The sequence below is a fragment of the Jaculus jaculus genome, chromosome 3 (genome assembly GCF_020740685.1).
Source record: "Jaculus jaculus isolate mJacJac1 chromosome 3, mJacJac1.mat.Y.cur, whole genome shotgun sequence".
Lineage (NCBI taxonomy): Eukaryota > Metazoa > Chordata > Mammalia > Rodentia > Dipodidae > Jaculus > Jaculus jaculus.
The window spans coordinates 150,379,550-150,404,187 of NC_059104.1; the positions used below are offsets into that span (position 1 = coordinate 150,379,550).

Here is a 24,638-nt window from a genome sequence, read left to right on the forward strand (position 1 = left end):
TTAGCCTAGTCGAGATTCTCCCTCACAGGCGATCTTAGGCCCTGTCAAGCTGACATTCAAGGTAAACCATCACAAGGGTCTATTCCCAACAGGCAAAGTGCAAAACTTGCAGCCCACAGGGCATTGTGTCTTGGCTCACCCTTTGTCTGGTGTACTAGGTGCTTGTGTGCATGAGTGATGGTGGTGGGTGGTGATGGTGGTGGTGGTGGTGGCATGTGTTGCTAATGGCTGGCTGCATCTCTCCTGCAGAGGTCTAGCCCTCTTGGCTGGCCTGGGCCTGATTTTGTGGCTGTCTCTGGACACTTCCCAACGGCCTGAGCAGCTGGTGTCCTTTGCAGGGATCTGTGTGTTCCTCACTCTCCTCTTTGCCTGCTCGAAGCACCACCGTGCTGTGAGTACTTAGCTGCCAGCCTGAACCGGAAGCCCGCAGGTACTGGCTGTTCTTCTGGGCTGGGGCTGGAGTGGAGGGCACGTGCTCCTGCTCAGGGAGGCTCAGAGTGGTGGAATACCCATGTGCATTGGGACGAGCTCCCAGTGAAGCTGTTGAGGGACATCCTGGGACCAGAGCCCCTAAGTGGAAAGTGACTTGTCCTAACAGACATCTTCAAATTCCCATGGGGCAGGAAGTGTTTCCTGGCGAGAACTACTGAGGATCTCCAAACTCACAGGCCACTGGAGGCCTTTATTTTCTTGGTGTCATGTCAGTGGTCAGTCCAAGCCCAGTCCTCATGTCTGTAGGCTCAGGAACCATCTCCATACCCCAGAAAATAGCAAACCCAAGTTCACGGGCCTATCGGAGAGGCCAAGGGTATCGTGGAACCATTAGCTCAGGACCAGCAGCCATCCTCACTGTGGTGCTTGTTTGAAAGGATGAGGTGCTGGCTCAGTCACTCAAGTGCTTGCCAAATCAGCTGAGTTTGACAGTGGACACCTGTCACCTCAGCATTGAGGAGGCGCACTCAGGATCACGACATCAGCCCAGTCAGTGAGCTCTAGGCTTAGTGAGAGATGCTTTCTCAAAAAGACAAGGTGGAGACTTATTGAAAAAGCAACCTGATGTTGACCTCTGATATCCACACACATGCTCACACACATACATATGTGCATCCACATACATGTGGGACCACATACATAAACACGCACACACACACACACACACACACACACATACACAAATACGTTGAAAAAGAAAGATACAAAGAAAAAAATAAAAGAAAAAGAAATACTAAATCTTAGGCTCCGTCCCTCATCTATCTAGCTAGAAACTCAGGGGTGAGATCCGACCAGCAGTCCTTTCCATAAGACCTCCAGATGACTGTGACCCATGCGAAATGACCTTCAGTCTCCTTTCCACAAGACCTCCAGATGACTGTGACCCATGCGAAACGACCTTCTGTCTCCTTTCCACAAGATCTCCAGGTGACTGTGACCCACACGAAATGACCTTCAGTCTCCTTTCCACAAGACCTCCAGGTGACTGTGACCCACACGAAATGACCTTCTGTCTCCTTTGCACAAGACCTCCAGGTGACTGTGACCCACACGAAATGACCTTCAGTCTCCTTTCCACAAGACCTCCAGGTGACTGTGACACACACAAAACGACCTTCTGTCTCCTTTGCACAAGACCTCCAGGTGACTGTGACCTATACAAAACGACCTTCTGTCTCCTTTGCAGAAGACCTCCCGGTGACTGTGACACACACAAAACGACCTTCTGTCTCCTTTGCACAAGACCTCCAGGTGACTGTGACCCACAAGAAACAACCTCTGTCTCTACCGGGACCCTGCCTGCTCCACGCTCCCTTATGGGGCCTCCCAACTCCCACTGCCTCCCTGGCTGAGCACTTGCTCCTTTGGGGTTAGGAGCCTCCTTCCTTCCCAGTATGGCTATGGGAGCATTTGAGGGTTCACCTGAGCTTATAAGAGATCCAAGACTCATCCCATGCTTTGTGGGAACAGCAGCCCTAAATTGGGGGTCCCCTCTGCTGGGTGAGCCTTAGGGAGTGGTGGTCAGGGTGCTGAGAGCTCATGGAGGACAATGGGGAGCTGTGCACACAAACAGAGGTCACACATTGAGCAGGACAGGAGCTGGGCCTGGGCAAGCTCATGCCTATGCCCTCAGGCCATGACCCAAGAGCAAATGTCATGGTGCACTCCAGGCTGGATCAATTTGACATGGGTCCTTGGTTAGGATCCTGCGCTTCTCTTGCCTACTGCCCGTCCCACTAAGAGTGTGGCCTAGTGTGAATCCAACGAGACTGTTAGCCGCAGGGCTGGGCTGGGTCCAGTTGCCCCGACAGACAAGCCAAAGCTTCCTTGTCCCTCAGCAGCCTGGTGCCCTCTGTCCTCACTCCCTACCCTGGTCCCTGTGGATCCCCCAAGGACCTTTCTTTTGGGTGGCAGGTGTCCTGGCGGACCGTGGCCTGGGGACTTGGGCTGCAATTTGTTCTTGGCCTTTTCGTCATCAGAACAGAACCAGGATTCATGGCTTTCCGGTGGCTGGGTGATCAGATTCAGGTGTGTACACGGGGCTTATCTTTCTGGGGCACCTTAGGCGGCCAAGGAATGGGAGAGAGGCACTTGGTTGGGGAGAAGATGGAGGTGGAGGTTAGAGCAAAGGTTTCAGGCCAGGAAGGCAGATGAGGAGCAGGGCCCCCTTCCAGGGAGAGAGCCGGGGGTTTGCAGAGCAGTTGCTGCTTATCTCAGCCTGGGACCAGGGCCTGAGGAACCCAGCAGGTCTTTCAGAGCCTGGGTCTAATGTGGAAGGGAGTTCCAGGCAGTGTCTTAGGTCACATGGACACCAGGGCATGTAACCTGCAGTGGTCTTCTGTAACTTGGAATATATGAGAATTAAAATAATTTTTTTTTTTTGCAAAACACAAACTCTGAAATGATTTACTTTGTATATATGTGTTTAGAAATGTTTTTGAAAATATTTTATTTACTTAGAGGGAGAGAGAGAAGAAGATAGAATGGGCACCCCAGATCATCTAGCCACTGCAAATGAGCACCAGATGCATGCACCACCATGTGCATCTGGCTTATGTGGGTTCTGGGGGAGTTGAATGTGAGTCCTTAGGCTTTGCAGGCAAGTGCCTTAACCACTAAGCCATCTCTCCCTAGAAATGATGGTTTTTAAATTTCATTTTGAGAGAGAGAGAGAATTGGCATGCCAGGGCCTCCGCCACAGCAATCAAACTCCAGATGTGCGTGTGCCCCCTTGTGCGCATGTGGAACACTGCACATTTGCATCACTGTGTGTCTGGCTTACATGGGACCTGGAAAGTTGAACATGAGTCCTTAGGCTTCTCAGGCAAGCATCTTACCCGCCAAGGCATCTCTCCAACCTGCTGTTATTTTTTATTTTTACTTTTGTCTGGTGTGTGTGGTGTGTATAGTATACATGTTTTTGGGTGCAGAATCCCATACTCCTTGCTCACCCCTGCAGAGCCCATGGTAGAATGGCAGGTCTTCTCTTCTATTGCTTTTCTGCTTTTTTTCCCCCCTAACATGGAGCCTCTCACGGGACCTGTAGCTGCCAGTTATTGCTCAGGCTGGCTGACCAGTGACTGTCAGTGACTTTCCTGTCCCTACTCCCTCTCCCAGGACTGGGGTTACAAGCGTGTGTGAACAAGCTAGGCTTTTTATGTGAATCTAGGGATCAAACTCGGGTCCTATGTTTGTGTGGCAAGCACTCTCACATGCTGAGCCATCTCCACAGCCCCTGTTAGTTTTTTTAATTTTTTATTTTTTTGAGGTAGTGTCTCGCTTTAGCCAAGGCTGACTTGGAATTCACTGTGTAATCTTAGGGTGGCCTCAAACTCACAGCAATCCTCCTATCTCTGGGATCAAAGGTATGCACCATCATGCCCCATGTCCAGAATTGGTTTTTTTTTTTTTTTTTTTGAGACAGCATCTAGCTCTGTAACCAGAATGTCTGGAATTCACTATGAAGCCCAGACTGGCCTTAAACTCAGGGCTATACTCCTGCCTCAGCCTCCCAAGTGCTGGGAGATGACAGGTGTGAGCCACCACACCCGGTTTCTACTCTTTTGTTTTTTTTTCCAAGGTAGTGTCTCATTCTAGTCCAGGCTGACCTGGAACTCACTCTGCAGTCCTAGGTTGGCCTCAAACTCACAGTGATCCTCTTACCTCTGCCTCCCAAGTATTGGAATTAAAGTCATGTGCCACCATGCCTGGCTCGACTCTTTTTTTAAAATTATGGTAAAATATGCATAATTTAGGGCTGGGGAGATACCTTCATGGGTAACAGCACTTGCTGAGCAAGCATGATGATTTGAATTCAATCCCTAGCACCCACTAAAAAAAAAAAAAAAAATAATGATAAAAGCCAGGCCTAGCATGTCTATAGCCCCAGCACTGAAGGTGGCAGAGACAGGAGGATTGCTGGGGATCTCTGGTCAGTGTGACCAAAAACAGCAGCTCCAGGTTCCAAGAGAGACTGTCTCCAAGAAATAAGGCAAAACAGAAATAGAAGGACATACGTGCTCTCTGGCCTCTGCACATGTGAGCACAGGGTGTGCCATAGCACATCTGGGCACACATACACATACATGTGCATACATCACACACACCCACCCCACACATACTATACCAAAAAAGTACAAAATAAACGATGTACCATTTGGACCCTCTTTATGGGTCATTAAATTCCTGCACATTGCTGAGAGGAGGACACACATAGAGACAGTGTCCCAGGGCCAGCCCACCTAGAGCCAGAAAGGCCGACAGCCTTGGGTGACCCTCTTGTACCTTGCTGGGACCAGGCCCCTGCTCATTCCGGGCGGAGTCCTCGGCCACGGCTCCCCTCCTCCCTTCCTAGCCCCACTCCCTGTTTGTGCTGTCTTTCCTGCAGGTCTTTCTCAGCTATACCGTGGCCGGCTCCAGCTTCGTGTTCGGGGAGGCTCTGGTCAAGGACGTCTTTGCCTTTCAGGTCAGCTGTCGCTTGCTCCAGCAGGGCTTAGCAGCGGTAGCCCAGGCGCGGGCTGGTGCCCGAGAGTGAGGTGGAAGCTCTGTGCCTGGGAGGGGTCCAGCAATGGGTTTGTTTGATGGTGTTGGTGCTACACTTGGTAATATTTGGAAAAAAAACAAACAAACATGCTCTTTTCAGAATTTGTTTCCTTAAATGACCACACCCACACACACCCACACACACACATACACACGCATACACACGGCAGAATTGCTAGTAGACTGAGGACAAGAAGAGGGGTCTGGGGAGAGGTGGGGGATGGCTCCTATTAGGACCTTAGCCCCTGACATGGTATAGGGGTTCTGGGCCTATAAGGCTCCAGGAGCTCAAAGTGTTCTCTTCCTTCACAACCCCTCAAAGCCCACCTGGGCCAAGACACTTCCCTTATTTATTTATTTATTTATTTATTTATTTATTTATTTGAGAGCAACAGACAGAGAGAGAAAGAGGCAGAGAGATAGAGAGAGAGAATGGGCGCGCCAGGGCCTCCAGCCACTGCAAATGAACTCCAGACATGTGCACCCCCTTGTGCATCTGGCTAACGTGGGTCCTGGGGAATCGAGCCTCGAACCAGGGTCTTTAGGCTTCACAGGCAAGTATTTAACTGCTAAGCCATCTCTCCTGCCCCACTTCCCTTCTTAATCCACAGCTATGGGATCCTTCTCTCCCTCCCTCTGCCTCCCTTTCAACCAAAATTTATTGTACATCTACATGCAAAATATAATAGGAGAAATTGAGATTAAAGCCACCATTCTGTTTCAAAGATCCTATTGTCTCAATAGCAGAACCTGGTTCTAATTTAAAACAGGGCAGTCCATGCTGGGGACAGTGTTGGCCTATCTAACTGTACTGGGTGGGGCTATAGTTGTGTTTTTTTCCTCTCAGATTAAAAGCTCCTGATGAACTTTAGTCCCTACCCATTTGCCTCACACCAAAACTGTCTAGAGAGCCCAAAGCATGCTCAGCCCTTGCACTCCACCTTCAGATGCCAGGCAGAGACACCAACACTTGGGGACATTTTCACCTAGTTTTCTGCTTCTGACATCATGGTAACATGGAAGTAGATTGCTACTGTGTGTCTGGAACACTGTCTGTACCAGTGGATCATTGCTCTGGCCACTGTTCCCAGAGCCTCCTTATTCTGCTGGGTTATGTTAGGACCCAGGAGGCTTCCAGCCCAAGCTGTGGACTTCTGGGTTGGTGTTGTGCCTAATAAGATCCAAGATGACTTGCCCAGCCCTGACCTCTCATGATTTCCCCTTAGAGCTATTATTTATCATGTCAGCAGACTCTGTGGTTCAGCCTGTCCAAGGAGCTCAAATCATACCAGCCCTACAAGGAAAGGAAAGGGCTCAGGTTCCTATCTTCTCTGGGTTTTTCCCTAGCATCAGACATATTTGCCCACCGAGTTTGCTGAGACCAGTTGTGTATAAGGAAGCTATTGTGAGGGGCAGCCGGGGCTGGTACCTCCTCCCCCTCCAAGCTCCATTCTCTTAGGGCCTTGGGGCTTCTCCCTGCACATCTGTATGACCAGGTAGGGTCACCCAAGGTACCAGGGAAGAATAGCCAAGATGGGTTATAGGTGGCTGCTTGTGGCCACACAGAGACCCCCGGTAGCTTCTTAGCTTTAATTTTATAAGTTACTTTTAAAAATTTTTTTATCTATTTGAGAGATTAAGCAACAATGGGCTCCTCAGGGCCTCTAGCTACTGTAAATGAACTCCAGACACATGTACCACCTTGTGCATCTCATGTGGGTACTGGGGAATTGAACCTGGGTCTTTAGGCTTTGCAGGTAAGCTTCTTCTTACCTAAGAAGAAGCCATGTCTCCAGCCTTAACTTATTTGTTGTTATTTAATTGTGTGTGTTCATGTACCCCTTCATATCTCTGCTACCCATGTTGCCATCAGCATGCCAAGGTTACAGATGCCCACCATGGTCTCCAGCTTTCTACATGGGGTCTGGCAATCAAACTCAGGCCTTGCAGCTTGAGCTGCAAACATTGTTCACTGAGCCACCTTACCAGCCCAGTTCTCAGCATTAAACAACTAATGTACACTAGGTAGCTCGACCTGTCAGAGTGCTGAGTTCAAGTGCAAGAGGCATAAAGACAAGTGCCTGGGGGCTGGAGAGATGGCTTAGCGGTTAAGCGCTTTCCTGTGAAGCCTAAGGACCCCGGCTCGAGGCTCAGTTCCCCAGGTCCCATGTTAGCCAGATGCACAAGGGGGCGCACGCGTCTGGAGTTCGTTTGCAGTGGCTGGAAGCCCTGGCGCGCCCATTCTCTCTCTCTCCCTCTATCTGTCTTTCTCTCTATGTCTGTCGCTCTCAAATAAATAAATTAAAAATGAAAAAAAAAAAAAGACAAGTGCCTGGGGCAACGAGCCTGTTTATAACCAGGGACAGTGAGGAAGACTCCCTGAAGACACGGTTTATGACAGAGAGTCCCAGGCCATGGAGGATGGGGGCATGTGGGTCTAGGACAGGAAGAGGACATGGTGTAGGGGAAAGCATGGAGGAGAACAGAGAGGGAAAAACAGCTGGCGTGTCCACAGTGCAGGACCATGGTTAACCCGACAGCATGAATGTGGCTAGAAGGGGCGGATGCCTGAGGAGGAGCTGGTCTGTAAGTTTGGTGAGACCCTGTCTTTAAATGGTCTTAGACACTAGGCTGAAGTATGTGAGGATTTTTGTTTGTTTGTTTGTTTGTTTTGAGGTAAGATTTTTTTTTAACTTCTCTACTAGGGTTTATTATTATTATTATTATTATTATTACACTTTTTTTAATTTTAAAATTTTTATTAACATTTTCCATGATTATAAAAAAATATCCCATGGTAATTCCCTCCCTCCCCACCCCCACACTTTCCACTTTGAAATTCCATTCTCCATCATATCACCTCCCCATTACAATCATTGTACTTACATATATTCAATATCAACCTATTAAGTATCCTCCTTGAGGTAAGATCTTGCTTTAGCCCCGACTGACCTGGAATTCATTATATAGTCTCTGGGTGGTCTCAAACTTATGGCAATTCTCCTACCTATGCCTCCCAAGTGCTGGGATTAAAGGCATGAACCACCATGCGTGGCTGTGTATTTTTTAAAGTATTTTATTTATTTATGAAAGAGAGAGAATGGGCACACCAGGGCCTTCTGCCACTACAAACGAACTCCAGACAAATGCGCCACCTTGTGCATCTGGCTTATGTGGGTACCGGGGAATCAAACCTGGGTCCTTAAGCTTTGCAGGCAAGCACCTTAATCACTGAGCCATCTTTCCAATCTGTTTTTTTTTTTTTTTTGGATACAGAGTATCACTGTGTAGCCCAGCTGGCCTCAAACTCATGTTCCTCCTGTCTCAGCCTCCCAAGTGCTGGGCTTATAGACAAGCACCACCATACCTGGCTAGCATCTGGGTTTTGTCTCCACTAATTTATTTATTTAATTATTGCTTTTTGGTTTGTCAAGGTAGGGTCTCCCTCTAGCCCAGGCTGACCTGGAATTCACTATGTAGTTTCAGGGTGGCCTCAAACTCATGACAATCCTCCTACCTCGACCTCCTGAGTGCTGGGATTAAAGGTGTGTGCCACCACACCTGGATCCCACTAATTTAGTAGCCATTGAAGAGCAAGGAAGGTCTTGACTAGACCATTGGCTGGCTAACATGCTAAGGGCAGGGAGAAGGCCTGTACCAAGTGCTGGCATGTGTGAGCAGGGAAGGCGACAGGCAAGGTGGATGCTTCATAATCCACTAGAGGTCAGTGAGGGGAGGACATATACTATGTCACGGTGGCATTTGGCCATTTCAGGACCTTTGTGTCCTTACTCAACCCTGAGTACCACAAAGCCTCCCTCCTAAGGTCTCTGATCTTTGATGAATGAATTAATGGCTCTTGAGGGGATCTCAGAAGTCCCTCTATGCCTGCTTGGGAGGGTCATGCTCAGGGACCACCTGATTGTCAGTTGGGGTCTCATGGAGCCAGCCTTCCTTGGCTTGCCACCATGTCCCTCTGAGTGTGTCACCTGGAGTGGCTTTTCTTTCTTTCCTTTCCTTTTTTTTTTTTTTTTTTGTAGGTTCTCACTCTAGTCCATGATGACCTGGAATTCAGTATGTAGTCCCAGGCCGGCCTTGAATTCACAGTGATCCTCCTACTTCTGCCTCCTGAGTGCTGGGATATTTTTCTTTCTTTTGTTCATTTTGAGATAGGGTCTCATGTAGTCCATTCTGGCCTCTAACTCACTATGTAGCTATGACTTTGAACTCCTGCTCCTCTTGCCTCCCTCCACCTCCAGAGTTCTGGGATTGCAGGCATGTGCCACCACACCAGGCACAAGACCTCTCCTCTCTTCAATGTCCCTAGCACCTCAAGGGTCATGGGCAGGCTTTGAGGCAAAATTCAAAGGCATTATAAACCATGTCTCCTTCTATGCCTAAGATCTTGCTGGAAGAGAGAAGAAAAACTAGGGAGGGAACAAAGGGAAAGAAAATCCTTATAACAGCTTCTACTTATGGAGAAGGAATGTGAGGCAGACCTCATTTCAGCCTCATACAAACCCTTTAGGGAAAATAAGATTATCCCCCTTTATAGAAGAGGATCCTGAGGTTCAGGGTGGCCATTGCCTGCATAGTCACACAGCTAATGAGTGTTGAGTCAAGATTGGAACACAGGTCCAATGTTCTTGCTTGTTAGCCTCTGGGCTGTGTTATTAGACGCCTTCCCTCAGACAGTGGTGACAAGGGACACTGGGTCTTAGAATGTTTGTTTTCCCCCTGGCTTATTTATTCCATAAGACTGCTAGTAGAAGGTGATAGAAACTCATCTGTAACTCACGTCACAGGGAGAAAGGGCTGCTGCTTGGCTCACAGACTGGAAGCTGACAATCCTGGAACCAGGCCCCAGAGCAGCCAGGCTTGCGGCTCAACCCCATATTTCTGTTTAGACTCCAGGGTTACTTCATCCTTAGTACCAGAGTTGCCCCCAGAAACATGAGTTCTTTTTTAAAAAAATTAATTTAATTTTTATTTATTTATTTGAGAGAGAGAGGTATGCATATAGAGAAAGGGAATGGGCATGCCTGGGCCTCAGGGCCTCTAACCACTGCAAATGAACTCACAGTGATCCTCTTGCATTTGTCTCCCAAGTGCTGAGACAAAAACACATGCATCACCGCTCCCAGGCAGACTTTCAGTCTTAAAGCACATCAGCCTGCCTGGAGCGACTCTGCCAACTCAAGTTACACATGTCTTGGAATAGGATTCTGATTGGGCCTTGGAGCATATGACCATCATTGGACCAATCATTAAGGCTGGGCCTTGGCAATTGTAGCAACCCAGGCCCTGTGCACCCCTTTGAAGATGGGGTGATGGGAGACCTTGATTAGGTTGAACTAGCTCTAAGAAATGCATTGTTTGGGGGAGTATCTTCCAGGAGAGGCAGGTACTGGTAATCAAGGTAGAGGACTCCCTGGAGAATCTATAATCAATTGCATGTTCATAGCACTCTAGTGTTCCAAGTGGGTATTGGGGTCTGTGATAGGGTCAGGCCAAGGTGACATATGGCATCCATGCCTGGGAGAGGTAGAAATGGCATGGAGCCTTTGATCTTTTCTCTCCTATCATGTCTCATAGCCATAACTTGGGGGCCATCTCTGGGAGTCTGGGCTGTATGTTCTTATTTATTTATTTATTTGAGAGAGAGAAAGAGAGAGAATGGGCACACCAGGGCCTTCAACCACTGCAAACGAGCTCCAGATGCATGTGCCACCTTGTGCATCTGGCTTACATGGGTCCTGGAGAATTGAACCAGGGTCTTTTGGCCTTGCAGGCAAACACCTTAACTGCTAAGCCATCTCTCCAGCCCCCTGGGCTGTATTTTCTGATTGGCACTTAGCTTTTGAGTTAGTTTGACAGAAATTAAATTAAGGGGGGGAAAATCATTTAACTGTAACTGAGAAGTGCAGGGCCTTGGGCCCTCCTGGCTCCAGGTGTTCAAAATCTGCTTGGATCTCCTCCACTTATGTCCTGGTTCAGTCATGAGCAGGTTCTCTTGAGGTGGCAGCAATTATGCACCAGGCTTACATCCAGCAACTTAACAATCTTACAAAGTGAGCAAGGGAGAGAGCTGTTTCCCACTAGCTCCAGTAGAGTGGCTCTTGTTGGCTTGGCTTATCGTGTACACATGAACTAGAGCCAAGAAATATACCTGGCTTTCCTTGTTAAACCAGAAGCCAATGGGCTGACAGTGGAGGAGGGTGATTATCCAAGAATAATTAAATCCTTTGCAGCAAAAGAAGGGAAGGGGAATCAGGTAAACAGCAACTAGTGCTTGGAGCCGTATCTTGCCTTTTTTTTTTTTTTTTTCCATTCCAAACTGACAGTGTCTCTGGGCCTGCTGCTGTGTCATTTCCTTTCTGGCATTAGCTGTTTCCTCATTCTGGACATTGCGTCTTTCCCTACATTACTCTTTGGAACCATCAGATCCTTAACTGATGATAGGCAGAAGCTCAGGGGCCATTGACCTTCCCTTTGTACTACAGAGAGTCTCACCAAACCCTAGAGAGGACCAGCGTGCTGTCTACTGTCACTCAGGGAGGCAGGGCTGGCCAAGGCCACACCTGTCACTATACTTCTAGTCAAGGGAGTCAGTCTCCTCCTTATGCTCTGAGGAGATACCAGTGGCCTTGTCCTTATCCTCCAAATACAAAAGTGTCCTTGCACTGGAGAGATGGCTTAGTGGTTAAGGCACTTGCCTGCACAGCCAAAGGACCTAGGTTTGATGCCACAGGACCTATGTAAGCCAGATGTACAAGGTGGCACATGTGTTTGGAGTTCATTTGCAGTGGCTGGAGGCCCTGATACACCCATTCTCTCTCTCTCTCTCTTTCTCTCTCAAATAAAAAAAGCACCCTTGGGCTGAATGAATGGCTTGGAAGTTAAGGCACTTGCCTAAAAAGACCTAAGGACTCAGGTTCGATTCCCCAGTACCCACATAGGCTGGATGCACAAGGTGGTGCATGCATTTGGAGTTTACTTTGCAGGGGATGGAGGCCCTGGTATGCCCATTTTCTCTCTATCTCTGCCTCTTCCACTCTCTCAAATAAATAAATAAATAAAATATTTTTTAAGAAGCACCCTTAAGGGGGCCAGCAAGATGGCTTAGCAGTTAAGGTATTTACCTGCAAAGCCAAAGGATCCTGGTTTGACTCTCCAGGATCCACATAAGCCAGATGCACAAGGGGGCACATGCATCTGGAGTTCGTTTACAGTGGCTGGAGGACCTGGTATGCCGATTCTCTCTCTCTCTCTCAAATAAATCAATTAAATATATATATACATATAAGCACCCTTAAGAGCTGGGCATGGTGGTACACACCTTTAATCCTAGCACTCGGGAGGCAGAGGTAGGAGGATTTCCATGAGTTCAAGGCTACCTTGAGACTACACAGTGAATTCCAGGTGAGCCTAAGCTAGAGCAAGACCCTACCTTGAAAGACCAAAAACCAAAAACCAAAAAAAAAAACAAACACCACTCTTAATAACAAGTGACCAATGAAAACATATTCATAGGTGCAAAAGACTTGGAGATTTGATATTCAGTTAGTAAATAACAAGTGAAGTAAAGAGGATTTATCATTGATCAGTCTCAGTAGTTTGTGGACAAACGCTAGCAATTTCCTGTCCCTAGAAGTTTAAGTCCCACAGATAAATTCTTGGTCAGTGTGTTGGCCAGTGGCATCCTAGCAACAACAGGTCAGATGAGGATGGACTTAAGATATGGTTCTCTAGCCATAGAGCCACAGAATTTCAGGACTCACTTATCACAAGTATGGCACACATTCAGCTCATGTCTCTGTGTCTGTCTTTGTCATACACACATGCACACACGTATACACACATGCATGCCTCTTCCAAGCTTGGGACTTGTCCCCAAGATAGGGTGCTGAGTCAAAGGGAAACTAAGGAGTTGTCCTGTTCTTCTTGTGAATCCCATGAACCTAATCCAAGGCCTCTGACTAGTGTCGGTTCGTCTGTCTTCCTGAGCTCCTGTAAACTTTCAGAACCCAAGCTACTTCCTTCTCAGCCCTTGTCCAGCTAATCTCTTCTGTAGGAAGTGGAGTTCTTCCCTGGCACTTCTTCAGTCCTCAGCCTCCCCTGTGCTTAGAGTCCTGTATAGACCACATGGCCAACCCCTCCTGCTTCATCTGCTTGATAGTCTCTCCTCCCCAACGCCTAGGCACCATTTCCCTTCTAGCGACTTTCCACCAAGGCCCCCATCAGCCCCAGCTGTGGCCTCCTTGCTGAGTCTGGCCGACCTGGGATCTCACTTGCTCAGCCTTTCATGATGGATGGATAGATTGCTCCAGACTCTGGCACAGGCCGAACCCACTGATCTGAGCAGTTCTGCTCCAATGTTCTGTCCAGAGTCTCCACTGCAAAGGGAAATATTTTCATCTCCCAGAGTTCTGGGGTGTCTGCCTGAGGCAGGTTCTGTAATCCCCAATGGTATATAGTACCAAATTTTGCACATGTACATGAAGATCAAATAAGATAAACACCAAAAGATGCCATTGGATTTAGCCATGATCATGTTGCAAGCAACCACAGCACAATTTTCAGGAAAAGGAGGGAAGAGAGTGGAGATGGGGAGATGGCTGAAAGGAGGGACATGGGACAGCTGAGGCAGGAGAACTCTGTTTAGAACTTGTCATCCAGACAAAGGCGAGCTGGAGAGCAGAGTTCTAAAGTCATCCTGTGTGAAGGGATGGCGCAAACAGGAACTCAAGGGGCATATCTAGGACTCCAGTTTATCTGGACCCGGTCCCTTCAGCTTCTTGGGAATAGTGGTGCTGTGGTCAGTGGCATTGTCACCTCAGAGGGAACTTCCAGCTTTGGGTTTCTGTGATTTATTGTGGCCTGGGGGTAGTGACCGGACACTTTCTACAGTACTTGTGCCTTGGGGTCTAGAGACATGGGAGTTTACACAGACAGCCTTAGGAGCCCATTAGGAAACATTCAGCTCCTTCCCAGGAACCTGGTTCTCTGTGGATTCGAGCCCGTCTTTGAAACCCATCTCTAGGAAAGATGAAGTCTCCTCACAGGTGTGGTTGAGACTTTGGAGCAGAGGTCCTCAGTGTGTGGCATCCAGGCCAGCAGCAACAGTATATGTGGACAGGCCCAATTCTTGGGCCACACCCTTGACCTACCGAACTCAAAGCTGTGGGGTTGAGGCTCAAGTTGTGCATCTCTAACAGATTCCCAGATAAGCCACTGGCGTAAAGAGCCACGGATTCCTTCTTTCTCAACATAAGCTCTTGAAGGACCTGCCCACAAAGCTGCTTCTACAAAGCAGCAATCAGGACTTATTTGGCTCTTCTCGAGGGGCATGCCCTACTCTACCTGGGAGGCTGTGACAAAAATGTTAGGTATGCTGGCTCACAAATGACAGGAATTTATTCCTCAATGTCCGTTCTGGAGACTGGGAAGGACAGCAAGGTGTTAGTATAGCCAGGTTCTGATGAGGACTTCCCCTTCCCAGTCATGGTCAACTGTCTTCTTTCCTGTCCTCACACTGTGGAAGGGTGAGAGCGTTCTCTGGGACACACATATGTGTGGTGTATGTACATGTGTATGCAGATGTATGCATCCCATGCACATGTGTACAGAGGCCAGAGGAAGATGTTGGGTGCCCTCCTCTATTGCTCTTCTACCTTATTTCCTTGAGACAGAGTTTCTCACAGAACCTGCAGCTTGTGCTACTTTTTTCCTGGTTATACTGGTTGACCAACAGGCCCTGGTGATCCTCCTGTCTCTGTCCCCAACAACATTGGGGTTATAGCCATGTGAGGCTACCACTCACCTTTTTACATTGGTGCTGGGGATCTTAATCCACTGAGCCATCTCCCCAGCCCCATGGGATTTCTTTTATAAGGATATTGATGACATAATCACCTTCCAAAGGTCCTCTTCCTATTACTGTCATCTGGGGCCAGGTTTCAACATATGCATCTGGGAGACACAAGCAAGCATTCACGAGGATGTGTGTTTCCCTGCAAACAGAAAAGCTCTTCCCACGGCTAACTCCTCAGCATCACACAGAACCTTAGCAACCTGCCTGGCAGACAAGGGGGTCTCTGCCCCTTTTGAGTTGTGTGACCTTGGGTAGGTGGCCCACCCCGGAGGACTTCAGGGTGCTCATTTGTGAAGTGGAGACAGTTCCATCCACCTCGGTTGTTTTGAGAATTAAGGAGCCATCACACTTCTGGTACCTGGCACATAGTATGAATTAATGGCACTTCCCTTGTCCTTTCTCAGTGGCATGGCACTGAGCTGTCTGGCCTACTCAGGCACTGAAGGCCCAAAGGTGGTTTTTGAGCCATAAGATCACATTGCCCATAGGTAAATGCCCAACCTTAGGAAATCAGAGCCAGGCTTGCTGGGTTGCCTACTTCCTTCCTTCCTTTTCTTTTCTTCCTCCCTCTTTCCTTACTTCCCTCCTTCTTTCCTTCCTGGAGCTGGGGATACTGGGGATCCTTCCCAGGGCTTCACACATGTTAGGCAAATACTCTACCACTGAATACCCCAGGGGCCTCCTCTTGTCTCCCATTCACCTTCCCTTTCTAGCCAATCACCACTTAACTCAACAAGTAGCTTCCCTTCTGCCAACAGTCCCCAGTGCTCACTCTGCCACCCTAAGCACCCTCTCCTTGCTTTGGTCTATGGCCAGCCAGCTGCCCTGCAGTCCCTCACATGATTAGCTGAATGGCCTACTAGATAGTACGTGATGCTCTCTATTCATCTGGCCCCAGGGACAGCACAATGATATCACTACCTCTGCCTCAGGCTGCTGGAATTTGCAGCCCCAGGTAACAGAGAGGAGGAGTCACAGGGCAGGAATATGGTTTCTGGAGCCAGCACCTATGCTCCCTGTCAAGTGACATTCCCAACTACAGTGACATCGGTGACGTGCAGTGGAGAAAGTCCAGAGAAGGCCTGCCACATCAGTCAGGAAAGGGAGAAAGGAGCCCTCAGCTGAACTCCTTCCGCATCCTCAGCCAGACTTCCGGGACAGATCTTTGCCGCCATCAGTGACCATCCTGAAATCCCCATGTGTTTTGAGTGAGATCTGAGCTCTGGGGGATTGCTCAAGACTCTCCTTTTCAAAAACACAAACAACCGGTCTGGTCCATGACCTTCAGTCCTCTCTGGCTGTACTGCCCTCCCTGAACAGCCTGACCTCCTGGAAAGACTGCTTGTCCTTGTTGTCTCTTGGCCCCTTGTCACTTCCTGTCCTTAGATGCCTCACCCCTGGCCTCTTTCCCCACTCCTCCCCTAATTCTGCCTCTCACATGTCTCTACGGACCTCTGATGGGTAAGTGCCAAAGGCCCATCTTGGGCCTTATCATGCCCAAGCTCTGAGACACTTCCACAGTGGACTGGCCATGCCTGCTTGGTCTCTTGTCTCCCTCTCTTGGATGTTTTCCAACACTGAATGTCCTTAGACACCTGGACTCCTCCTTGCCCTCATTCTTAGTGCTGCTGGCCCAGAATGCATCCTTGGTCTGTGCATTGCTCCCTCAGGCAGTTTTCTCAGTGAATGGCACCTCACTGTTGCTTTACTTGTGTTTCTTAGGACAAAGCTTCATCTGGATGTCCCCTCAGCTCAGGATCCTTTTAGCCTTGTAGAATAAACCCACCAAGCTCAAAAACAAACTGGTAATCTTGCCTCAGACATCATCTCTACCTTTGCCCCCTCCTTTGAGAAGCATCTGCCATTCTAGAAAACTCTAGGAACGTGGGCTGAACACAGTGGCAGGGTGCTTGCCTATTATGCACAAAAGCTCTGAGTTGGATTCCTAGCACCTCAAAAATAACAGGAACACATGGGAAATCCAGAAATAGAAAAAAAAGAAAACAAAATTTCTAGAGTCCCAACACACAGAAGTAATAAGTGTTTGATTAGAAGTACTTCCTTCCAAGGTTCTGACCAGGTTTTAAATTTATTCCAGATTTTCTGCTTACCATTTAAAATATATAATTATTTATTGGTGCACGTGCATGTATGTGTACGGGTGTGCCAGGGTCTCTTGTCACTGCAGACCAACATCAGATACTTGTGCCACTTTTTGCATTTGGTTTTACATGGATGTTGGGGAATTGAACCTATGCTGAAAGGCTTTGCTAGCAAATGCCTTTATCCGCTGAGTCATCTCCCCAGGTCCCACTTAACATTTTAACATAGACTGTTTCTATGCTATTAATGATTCTGCAGGACCATAAAACTAATTACTTTAAAACTATGTGAAAGGAGACATGTGGCTAGGACAAAGAACCCCACGGGACAGACAGTATAAATTGAAAAGTAAATGCTCCTCCACTCCTGACCCTCAGGCACTCACTTCTTTCCCCAAGACATCCACCATCACTGGTCACTTGCAAGCACTTCTAAAGATGTCGTATGTCCATACAAGATCACACCAAACACTCTTCCCTACCATGTTCCCACATAATAACACAATACATCCCATTGTTAAATTAGTCATTTGCTTTGTTGTTGTTTTGTTTTTTGAGGTAGGGTTTCACTCAAGCCCAGGCTGACCTGGAATTCACTATGTAGTCTCAGGGTGGCCTCAAACTCATGGCCATCCTCCTTACCTCTGCCTCCCGAGTACTGGGATTACAGGCATGAGCCTCCATGGCCGGCTTAAATTAGTCCTTTGCTGAGTGCACTGCAGGACGCTGGGGGAGATGGCTCAGTTGGCAAAGTGCTAGCTGTGTAGCATGAGGACCTGGGATTAGATCCCCATTTCCCACATAAATGCTGGGCATGGCAGCACATGCCTGTCAGGAGGCAGAAATAGGCAGATCCCCAGAGCAAGATGACTAACTAGACTGGCAGAATCAGTGCACTGTGTTCAGAGAGAAACCCTGTCTCAAAAAGAAAAAAGTATGTGTAATTTAGGAAGATACCTGACATCAACCTCTAGCTTCCACATTTGCATGCACACCAGCACACACTCATACAAGCATGCATGCACCACACACACACACACACACACACACACACACACATACTTGTTTAATTAATAAGCAAATAAATACATGAGCTTCATTGAGAGAGCCCTGGGGTAAAGCCATGGGCCTGGTAGGGAAAGAGTGGATGTGAGGGAACAGAGTACTTCAAAGAAGTGTCACATGGAGACCGCCTGGGAGTCCACATAGACTTCAGAGTTTCTTGTCTGCACTTGACAGACCTCTAAGAGGAAAGGCCTACAGGGAGTGGACTGTCTAGGATCTCCTGGACACTGCCTGACACCTCTAACCCAAGCCCCTCTGCCTCCTTCCTGGCAGGTTTTGCCCATTATTGTTTTCTTCAGCTGTGTCATGTCAGTTCTCTACTACGTGGGCCTCATGCAGTGGGTGATCCTGAAGGTGAGTTCCCCAGGCCTGCGGCCTAAGCTTTGCTAGAGTCACTAGCACCCAGGGTCCAACTCTCCAGAATCCTTCAGACCCAGGATCCACACCCTCCTAAAACTCCCTGTCTTTAGGGTCCATACCCTTCCATAATCCCATGATCTCAGGGTCCACACTTTCCCGGAACCCTCTGCCCTATAGTCCACACCCTTCCAAAATCCCTTGTCCCTGAAGTTGGTGTCTTCCCAGAATTCTCTGCTCATATACTGCTAACCAAACATCCTTTCAGAAGGTCTCTTGTCCTGATACTAAAGAGAAGTGGCACCAAAATCCAAAGTAGTCTCTAAGTGAGGGAAAGTTGCAGTCTTGACGCCACATGGAGATATTAGGGGAAAAATAATTTATACTAAAAAGATCATGAGAGACTAGAAAATTGGGCCACATTGACTGACTAGTGTAAATGTGTCTTTATAAAATCTTCTACTTAAAAACAGGATGGAGGAAACAGCTCCAGGTAGCAACTGTAACTGCCAAAAGACTGAGGTCTTAGCCACCAGAGCCCAGAGTCAGTCAGAGCTACTGGGTGGCGACAGAAGTCAAAACATACCTATGGGCACTTTACAAGCACACACCATATAGTTAGAGGCAGGTGACTGTCTCCAGACCTGGAGAACATGTTCAAACACAGGGCTGGACAAATAGCACCATAAGAAGGGAAGTAAAAGGGCTTGAGGGCTGGAGAGATGGCTTAGTGGTTAAGGCGCATGCCTGTGAAGCCTAAGGACCCTGGTTCAATTCTCCAGGTTCCATGTAAGCCAGATGCACATGGTGGCACAGGTTTTGTACAGGAATTGTTTAAGCCTTCACTGAGCAAATGTGTGTTGATAATCTCTAAGGTGTGTGTATGTGTGTGTGTGTTTATGTGTATACAGCAAATCTCAAATACATTTGTCCAAGGAATCCATTTGCATAGGTGTAGAGAGCATCCATGCACTATAGTTTTGGAGCTGTCCTAAGGTGGAATGGGTGGCCTTGGGAGGTGGCAAGCTCCCCTTCATGGAGATATAGAAGGAGAAGGTAAACAGACCTCTTGTACATGAGGGATCTGGTTAGTCTGCTTTCTACTGCTACCACAGAATACCAACTGGGTGATTTATACAACAGGAGTTTATTTGGCTCACAACTCCAAAGGCTGGGAAGTCCAAGAGCACTTTGTTAGCAAGGGTGAGGTCTGCACATTGCATTCCTCCATGGCAGGGAGACAAGAGAGCATGTGAGACTGAGAAGAAAGATTTTATCCCGCAGCCTTTGTCCTTCATCAGGAGTCCACTCCCATGATAACTAAGAATAGAGCGCTGGTGACCTGGTCACATCTTAATACTGTCGTGGTGGCTATGAAATTCCACCTTGAGTTTCAGAGAGGATGTTCAGACCACAGCAGGGCCCTGGGCTGAGCTGGGAGCTGGCAGGCGACTTCTAAGGTGCTCCACCCCTGACTCTCTCTCACTCTGAGACTTGCTAGTGTCTGCTTCCTTTCAGATTGCCTGGCTAATGCAGGTCACCATGGGCACCACAGCCACGGAGACTCTCAGTGTGGCAGGAAATATCTTTGTGAGCCAGGTGAGTATCACAGCTTCCTTAGAGAGTAAAGAACCCTAAGACTCTCATTCAGTCTGGGGAAGAGCCATTTGAACCTGTCCCCAGAGTCATCAAAGGCTTCCTTTTCACCCAGGGATGCTCCAATTGATGGCTACGCTCCTTGCCTGGGTTATGCCAATCTATCTAACTCTGCTGCCACTCTAGCCCTGGGCTGTCATCAGCTTAGAGACTCACAAGTCTTACATGGGGAAGCTGAAGCTGGGAGATGGGAAGGGCCTGGTCAAGATCCTCCGGGGACAAGCCAAGACTTAACATCTGAGTTTTCTTTTTCCCGAACTGGCATCTACCACATCATCACATTGTCTAGATTTCCCTCTTTCTGGAAAGCACCCAGACCCTCTAGGCCCACCTCCTCTGCCTCCATGTCAAACCAGTTCCTCCACACAGTCTGTGACAGACATGCCTTCCTCCTCAGGATTTCCCAAACTTGCCAAGGTTATTCCCACCTTAGGGCCTTAGCTATTTGTTCTGAATCCCTTCAAGCCTGATCATCCTGAAGAGGAGATCACAGTCTAGGGAGTCTGTGAGAGGCAAACTTGCCAAAAGATTTCATATTTCATTGGATAGTTTAGGAATATTGCATGTTTTTTGATATGGTAAAAATTGTATGAACTTTTTTTTTTTTTTGGTTTTCCAAGGTAGAGTCTCACTAGTTCAGGCTGACCTGGAATTCACTATGTAGTCACAGGGTTGCCTTGAACTCATGGTGATCCTCATGCCTCTGTCTCATAAGTGCTGGGACTAAAGATGTGCGCCACCATGCCCGGCCAACTTGTGTGAATTAAAAAAAAAATTTTGTTTTAGAGCTGGAGAGATAGCTTAGTGGTTAAAATGCATGCCTGTGAAGCCTAAGGACCCAGATTCAAGTCTCTGGGTTCCATATAAACCAGATGCACATAGTGGCACGTGTGTCTGGAGTTTGTTTGTAGTGGCTAAAGGCCCTGGTGTGCCCATTCTCCCTCTCTCCTTCCTCCTCTCTCCCTCCCTCTTTTCCTCCCTCTCTGTATCTCTCTCTTTCTTTCTCCTTCTTTGTCTCAAATAAATAAAATAAAATAAATATTAATTTTTTTGTATGGGAAGGGGAGGGAGGGAAAATATTTTTATTCTTTTGAGAGAGAGAGAGAAAGAGAATGCCTATATGAATGGGCATATAGGAGCCTCTTGCAACTACACATGAGCTCCAGACACATGCACCACTTTGTGCATCTGACATTACATGGGTACTGGGGAATCAAACCTGTAATGAGAAGTTTTACAACCAAGTGTTTTTAATGGCTGAGCCATCTCTCCAGCCCCAGGATTTTTTAATGTTAAGCATTTAAGACATTCTTTCAGATAAATTATCCCCTAAATCTCTTTCCTTCTCTCAGTCTGTCTCTCACTCTGCACCCTCCCTCTCTGTATGTTGCTGTTATGTGTGTGTGTGTTTTGAGACAGGGTCTCATGTAGCCCCAGGCTGGCATCTGACTTCATATTAGCTGAGGCGGGCCTTGAACTCCTGATCCTCCTGCTTCCATTTTCCAGGGTTAGGATTGCAGGCATGGATCAGCACACGTAGCTTCCTAAATTTCTTAAGATGGTCAAAATGAGGCCCAAGAGGAAGAAGATCCTGAAATACAAAAATGCTTATTTTATGCAACTCATGTTTTTGTAGTAAATGTGACAATGAGTGACATAAAGAGCTCTCAAAATAAATTAATTTTGCTTAAGTTCTTTGTCACATTGCCCTAGACTCCTTGCTCTTTGCTCATTTCCATCAAAGCAAGGGAATAAAGAGTCTTTAAGGTTTGGTGGTATATTTTAATCTGTAAATATGCTGGGCCTTGGCCACCTTTTCGGTCTTCCTTCCCTAGGAGATTTCAACAACCCCATGGCTTTAAATGTCTCACAATCTGGGATCTGAACCAACCTTAAATCTTGACTGATGTGTCCAATGGGCTCCTGACCACTGGGGTTCAGTGTGTTAAATTAAACATCCTACCAGCAGGACTCCAATTCCCTCACTCATCATAGCCAAGACTTTCTTCTCAGGAAGTGGTGCCATCTCTCATCTCCCATGGGTTGTTTAGACAACTTGGAAAGCCATTTCTCTTCCTCTGCTTGTTTTGTTCAGTGCATTCCACTTGGCACCAAGTCTCACAGCTCTGCCTCCACACCCCACCCACTCCGGCCCTTTCTTTCTTCCTTGCTGTGAGCAACACTGTGTCTATAATGGATGCCTTAGTCACTACCTGATCTCTCTACTTTTATTCCCACTCCTGCCATCCATGTTTACACACATGTTCGAGTGACCAGTTAAAAACAAATGTGGTTGGAGCCGGGCGTGGTGGCGCATGCCTTTAATCCCAGCACTTGGGAGGCAGAGGTAGGAGGATCGCCGAGAGTTCGAGGCCACCCTGAGACTACAGAGTCAGTGAGACCCTACCTCGAAAAACCAAAAAAAAAAAAAAAAAAAAAACAACAAATGTGGTTGGCCGGGCGTGGTGGCACACGCCTTTAATCCCAGCACTTGGGAGGCAGAGGTAGGTGTATCGCTGTGAGTTTGAGGCTACCCTGAGACTACATAGTGAGTTCCAGGTCAGCCTGTACTAGTGTGGGACCCTACCTCGAAAAAACAAAGCAAAACAAACAAACAAACAAAACATATATGGTACAGTGTTGCTAGCATTAGCATGAGCCTAGGTTCCAGCCCAACCCCCCCCCCCCACACACACACGGGATCGTACCAGGCCCCACCTAAACAAGTGCACTGCTTCCTCTGGCTGCCCAGACCCTCTATGTGGCCCTCCTCTGCCTCCATGTCCAGCCAGTTCCCCCACACTCTGTGACAGGCACACCTTCTTCCTCAGGATTTCTCAAACTTACCCAGCGATTCCTGCCTCAGACCTTAGCTGTTTGTTCTGCCAGGACTGTTGGGATGCCAAGCCATGTAGTTTGTTCTTCAAATAGTTCTCAGCCAATCCTAACCCAGTGTCAATTGCTCACAGAGGCCTTTCCTGATGACCCCTAACCACAAGGCCCTTTCACATATCTTCTATCACCCTCTAAAATCACAATTATCTTCTGGCTTCTTATGGCTTATCTATATTCTTTCTCCACCAGGACTTCACATCTCTGTTCCCAGGAAATAATTTTTTTTTTTTGTTTTTGTTTTTCGAGGTAGGGTCTCACTCTAGCCCAGGCTGACCTGGAATTCACTATGGAGTCTCAGGGTGACCTCGAACTCATGGCAATTCTCCTGCCCCTGCCTCCCGAGTGCTAGGATTAAAGGTGTGCACCACCACGCCCGGCTGAACTAATTTTTTTTTAAAAGACCATTTATTTTATTTTATCTATAAAATTATTTATTTATTTATTTATTTGAGAGACAGAAAGGAATAGATAGATAGATAGATAGATAGATAGATAGATAGATAGATAGATAGGGAAAGAGAGAGAGAGAAAGAATGGGTGTACCAGGACCATCAGCCACTGAAAATGAAATCCAGAACCTGCCACCTTATGCATCTGACTTACATGGGTCCTGGGGAATCAAACCTGGGTCCTTTGGCTTTGCAGGCAAGTGCCTTAATTGCTAAGCCATCTCCCCAGTATGGAAATAAAATCCTGTTCACCCTCTGCATCAATGACCTTTCTTGTTTCTGTGATAAAATATCTGACAGGAGTAACTTAAAGAAGGAAAGTCTTATTTTGGCTCATGGTTTAAGGATACAGTCCATCATGGTGGGCGAAGGTGTGGCGGCATGAGTGTTAGGCAGTTGGTCAGGTTGTGCCCATTTTCAGGAAGCAGAGAGAAATGAACCCTGTTGCTCAGCTCTCTTGCTCTTTTAATTTTTTAAATTTAATTAAATTACTTAATTTATTTATTTTTATTTATTTATTTTTTTGAGGTCAGGTCTTGCTGTAGCCCAAGCTGACCTGGAATTCACTATGTAGTCTCAGGGTGGCCTCAAACTCACTGTGATCGTCCTTCCTCTGCCTCCTTAGTGATGGGATTAAAGGCATGTTTCACCATGCCTGGCTCTTTTTAAAATTTAAAAATCCCAGCCTATGGGCTAACACCACCTCCTTCCAGGGCAGGCTTTCCCTCCTCAGTTAAACCTCCTTGGAACTATCCTATTGGAAATAGACATGCCAGGGTTGTGATTCCCTGGTGATTCTAACCCAGTGAAGTTGACAATGAAGATTACCTATCACACCCCCATATCCTTATCCTACAGAGCAGTGCTAGGAATGGTAGAGGTCCCATGACTATCCTGGGCAATGGAAGAGTGGCCCACTGTGCCCACATGCCACATGCCATTGCATGCCCAGCTCCTTTTTTATGGTGACCCATGGTCTCATCAGAAGTGCAGGCGTGGACTTAGACCTACTTCCCCTCCCTTGGTGTGAGCAGGGCTAATTCTTGACTAGTCTGAGCCTCTGCTCCCTTGGAAAATAGGATGCCATTTATGTCTCAGGTTGTGAGCCGTGAAGGGGCAATGCCTGTCCCATGGGGCATCAACATGGGGAGCATGGTTAAACTGAGAGGGAGGCATGGCGATCCTTCTGAAGAGATTAGAAGGACA

At 47.6% G+C, this 24,638-nt stretch overlaps 1 protein-coding gene across 2 annotated transcripts in view; it reads left to right on the forward strand.

Moving 5' to 3' along the window:
• Slc28a1 (solute carrier family 28 member 1) overlaps positions 1 to 24,638 on the forward strand; it is a 66,504-nt gene that overhangs the window by 22,560 nt on the left and 19,306 nt on the right. For both annotated transcript variants that reach the window (XM_045145478.1, XM_045145479.1), the window contains exons 7-11: positions 250 to 391; positions 2,407 to 2,520; positions 4,880 to 4,957; positions 18,349 to 18,429; positions 19,951 to 20,031. In XM_045145478.1, coding sequence (XP_045001413.1) covers positions 250 to 391; positions 2,407 to 2,520; positions 4,880 to 4,957; positions 18,349 to 18,429; positions 19,951 to 20,031 — 496 coding nt within the window. The remainder of the gene's footprint in view (positions 1 to 249; positions 392 to 2,406; positions 2,521 to 4,879; positions 4,958 to 18,348; positions 18,430 to 19,950; positions 20,032 to 24,638) is intronic.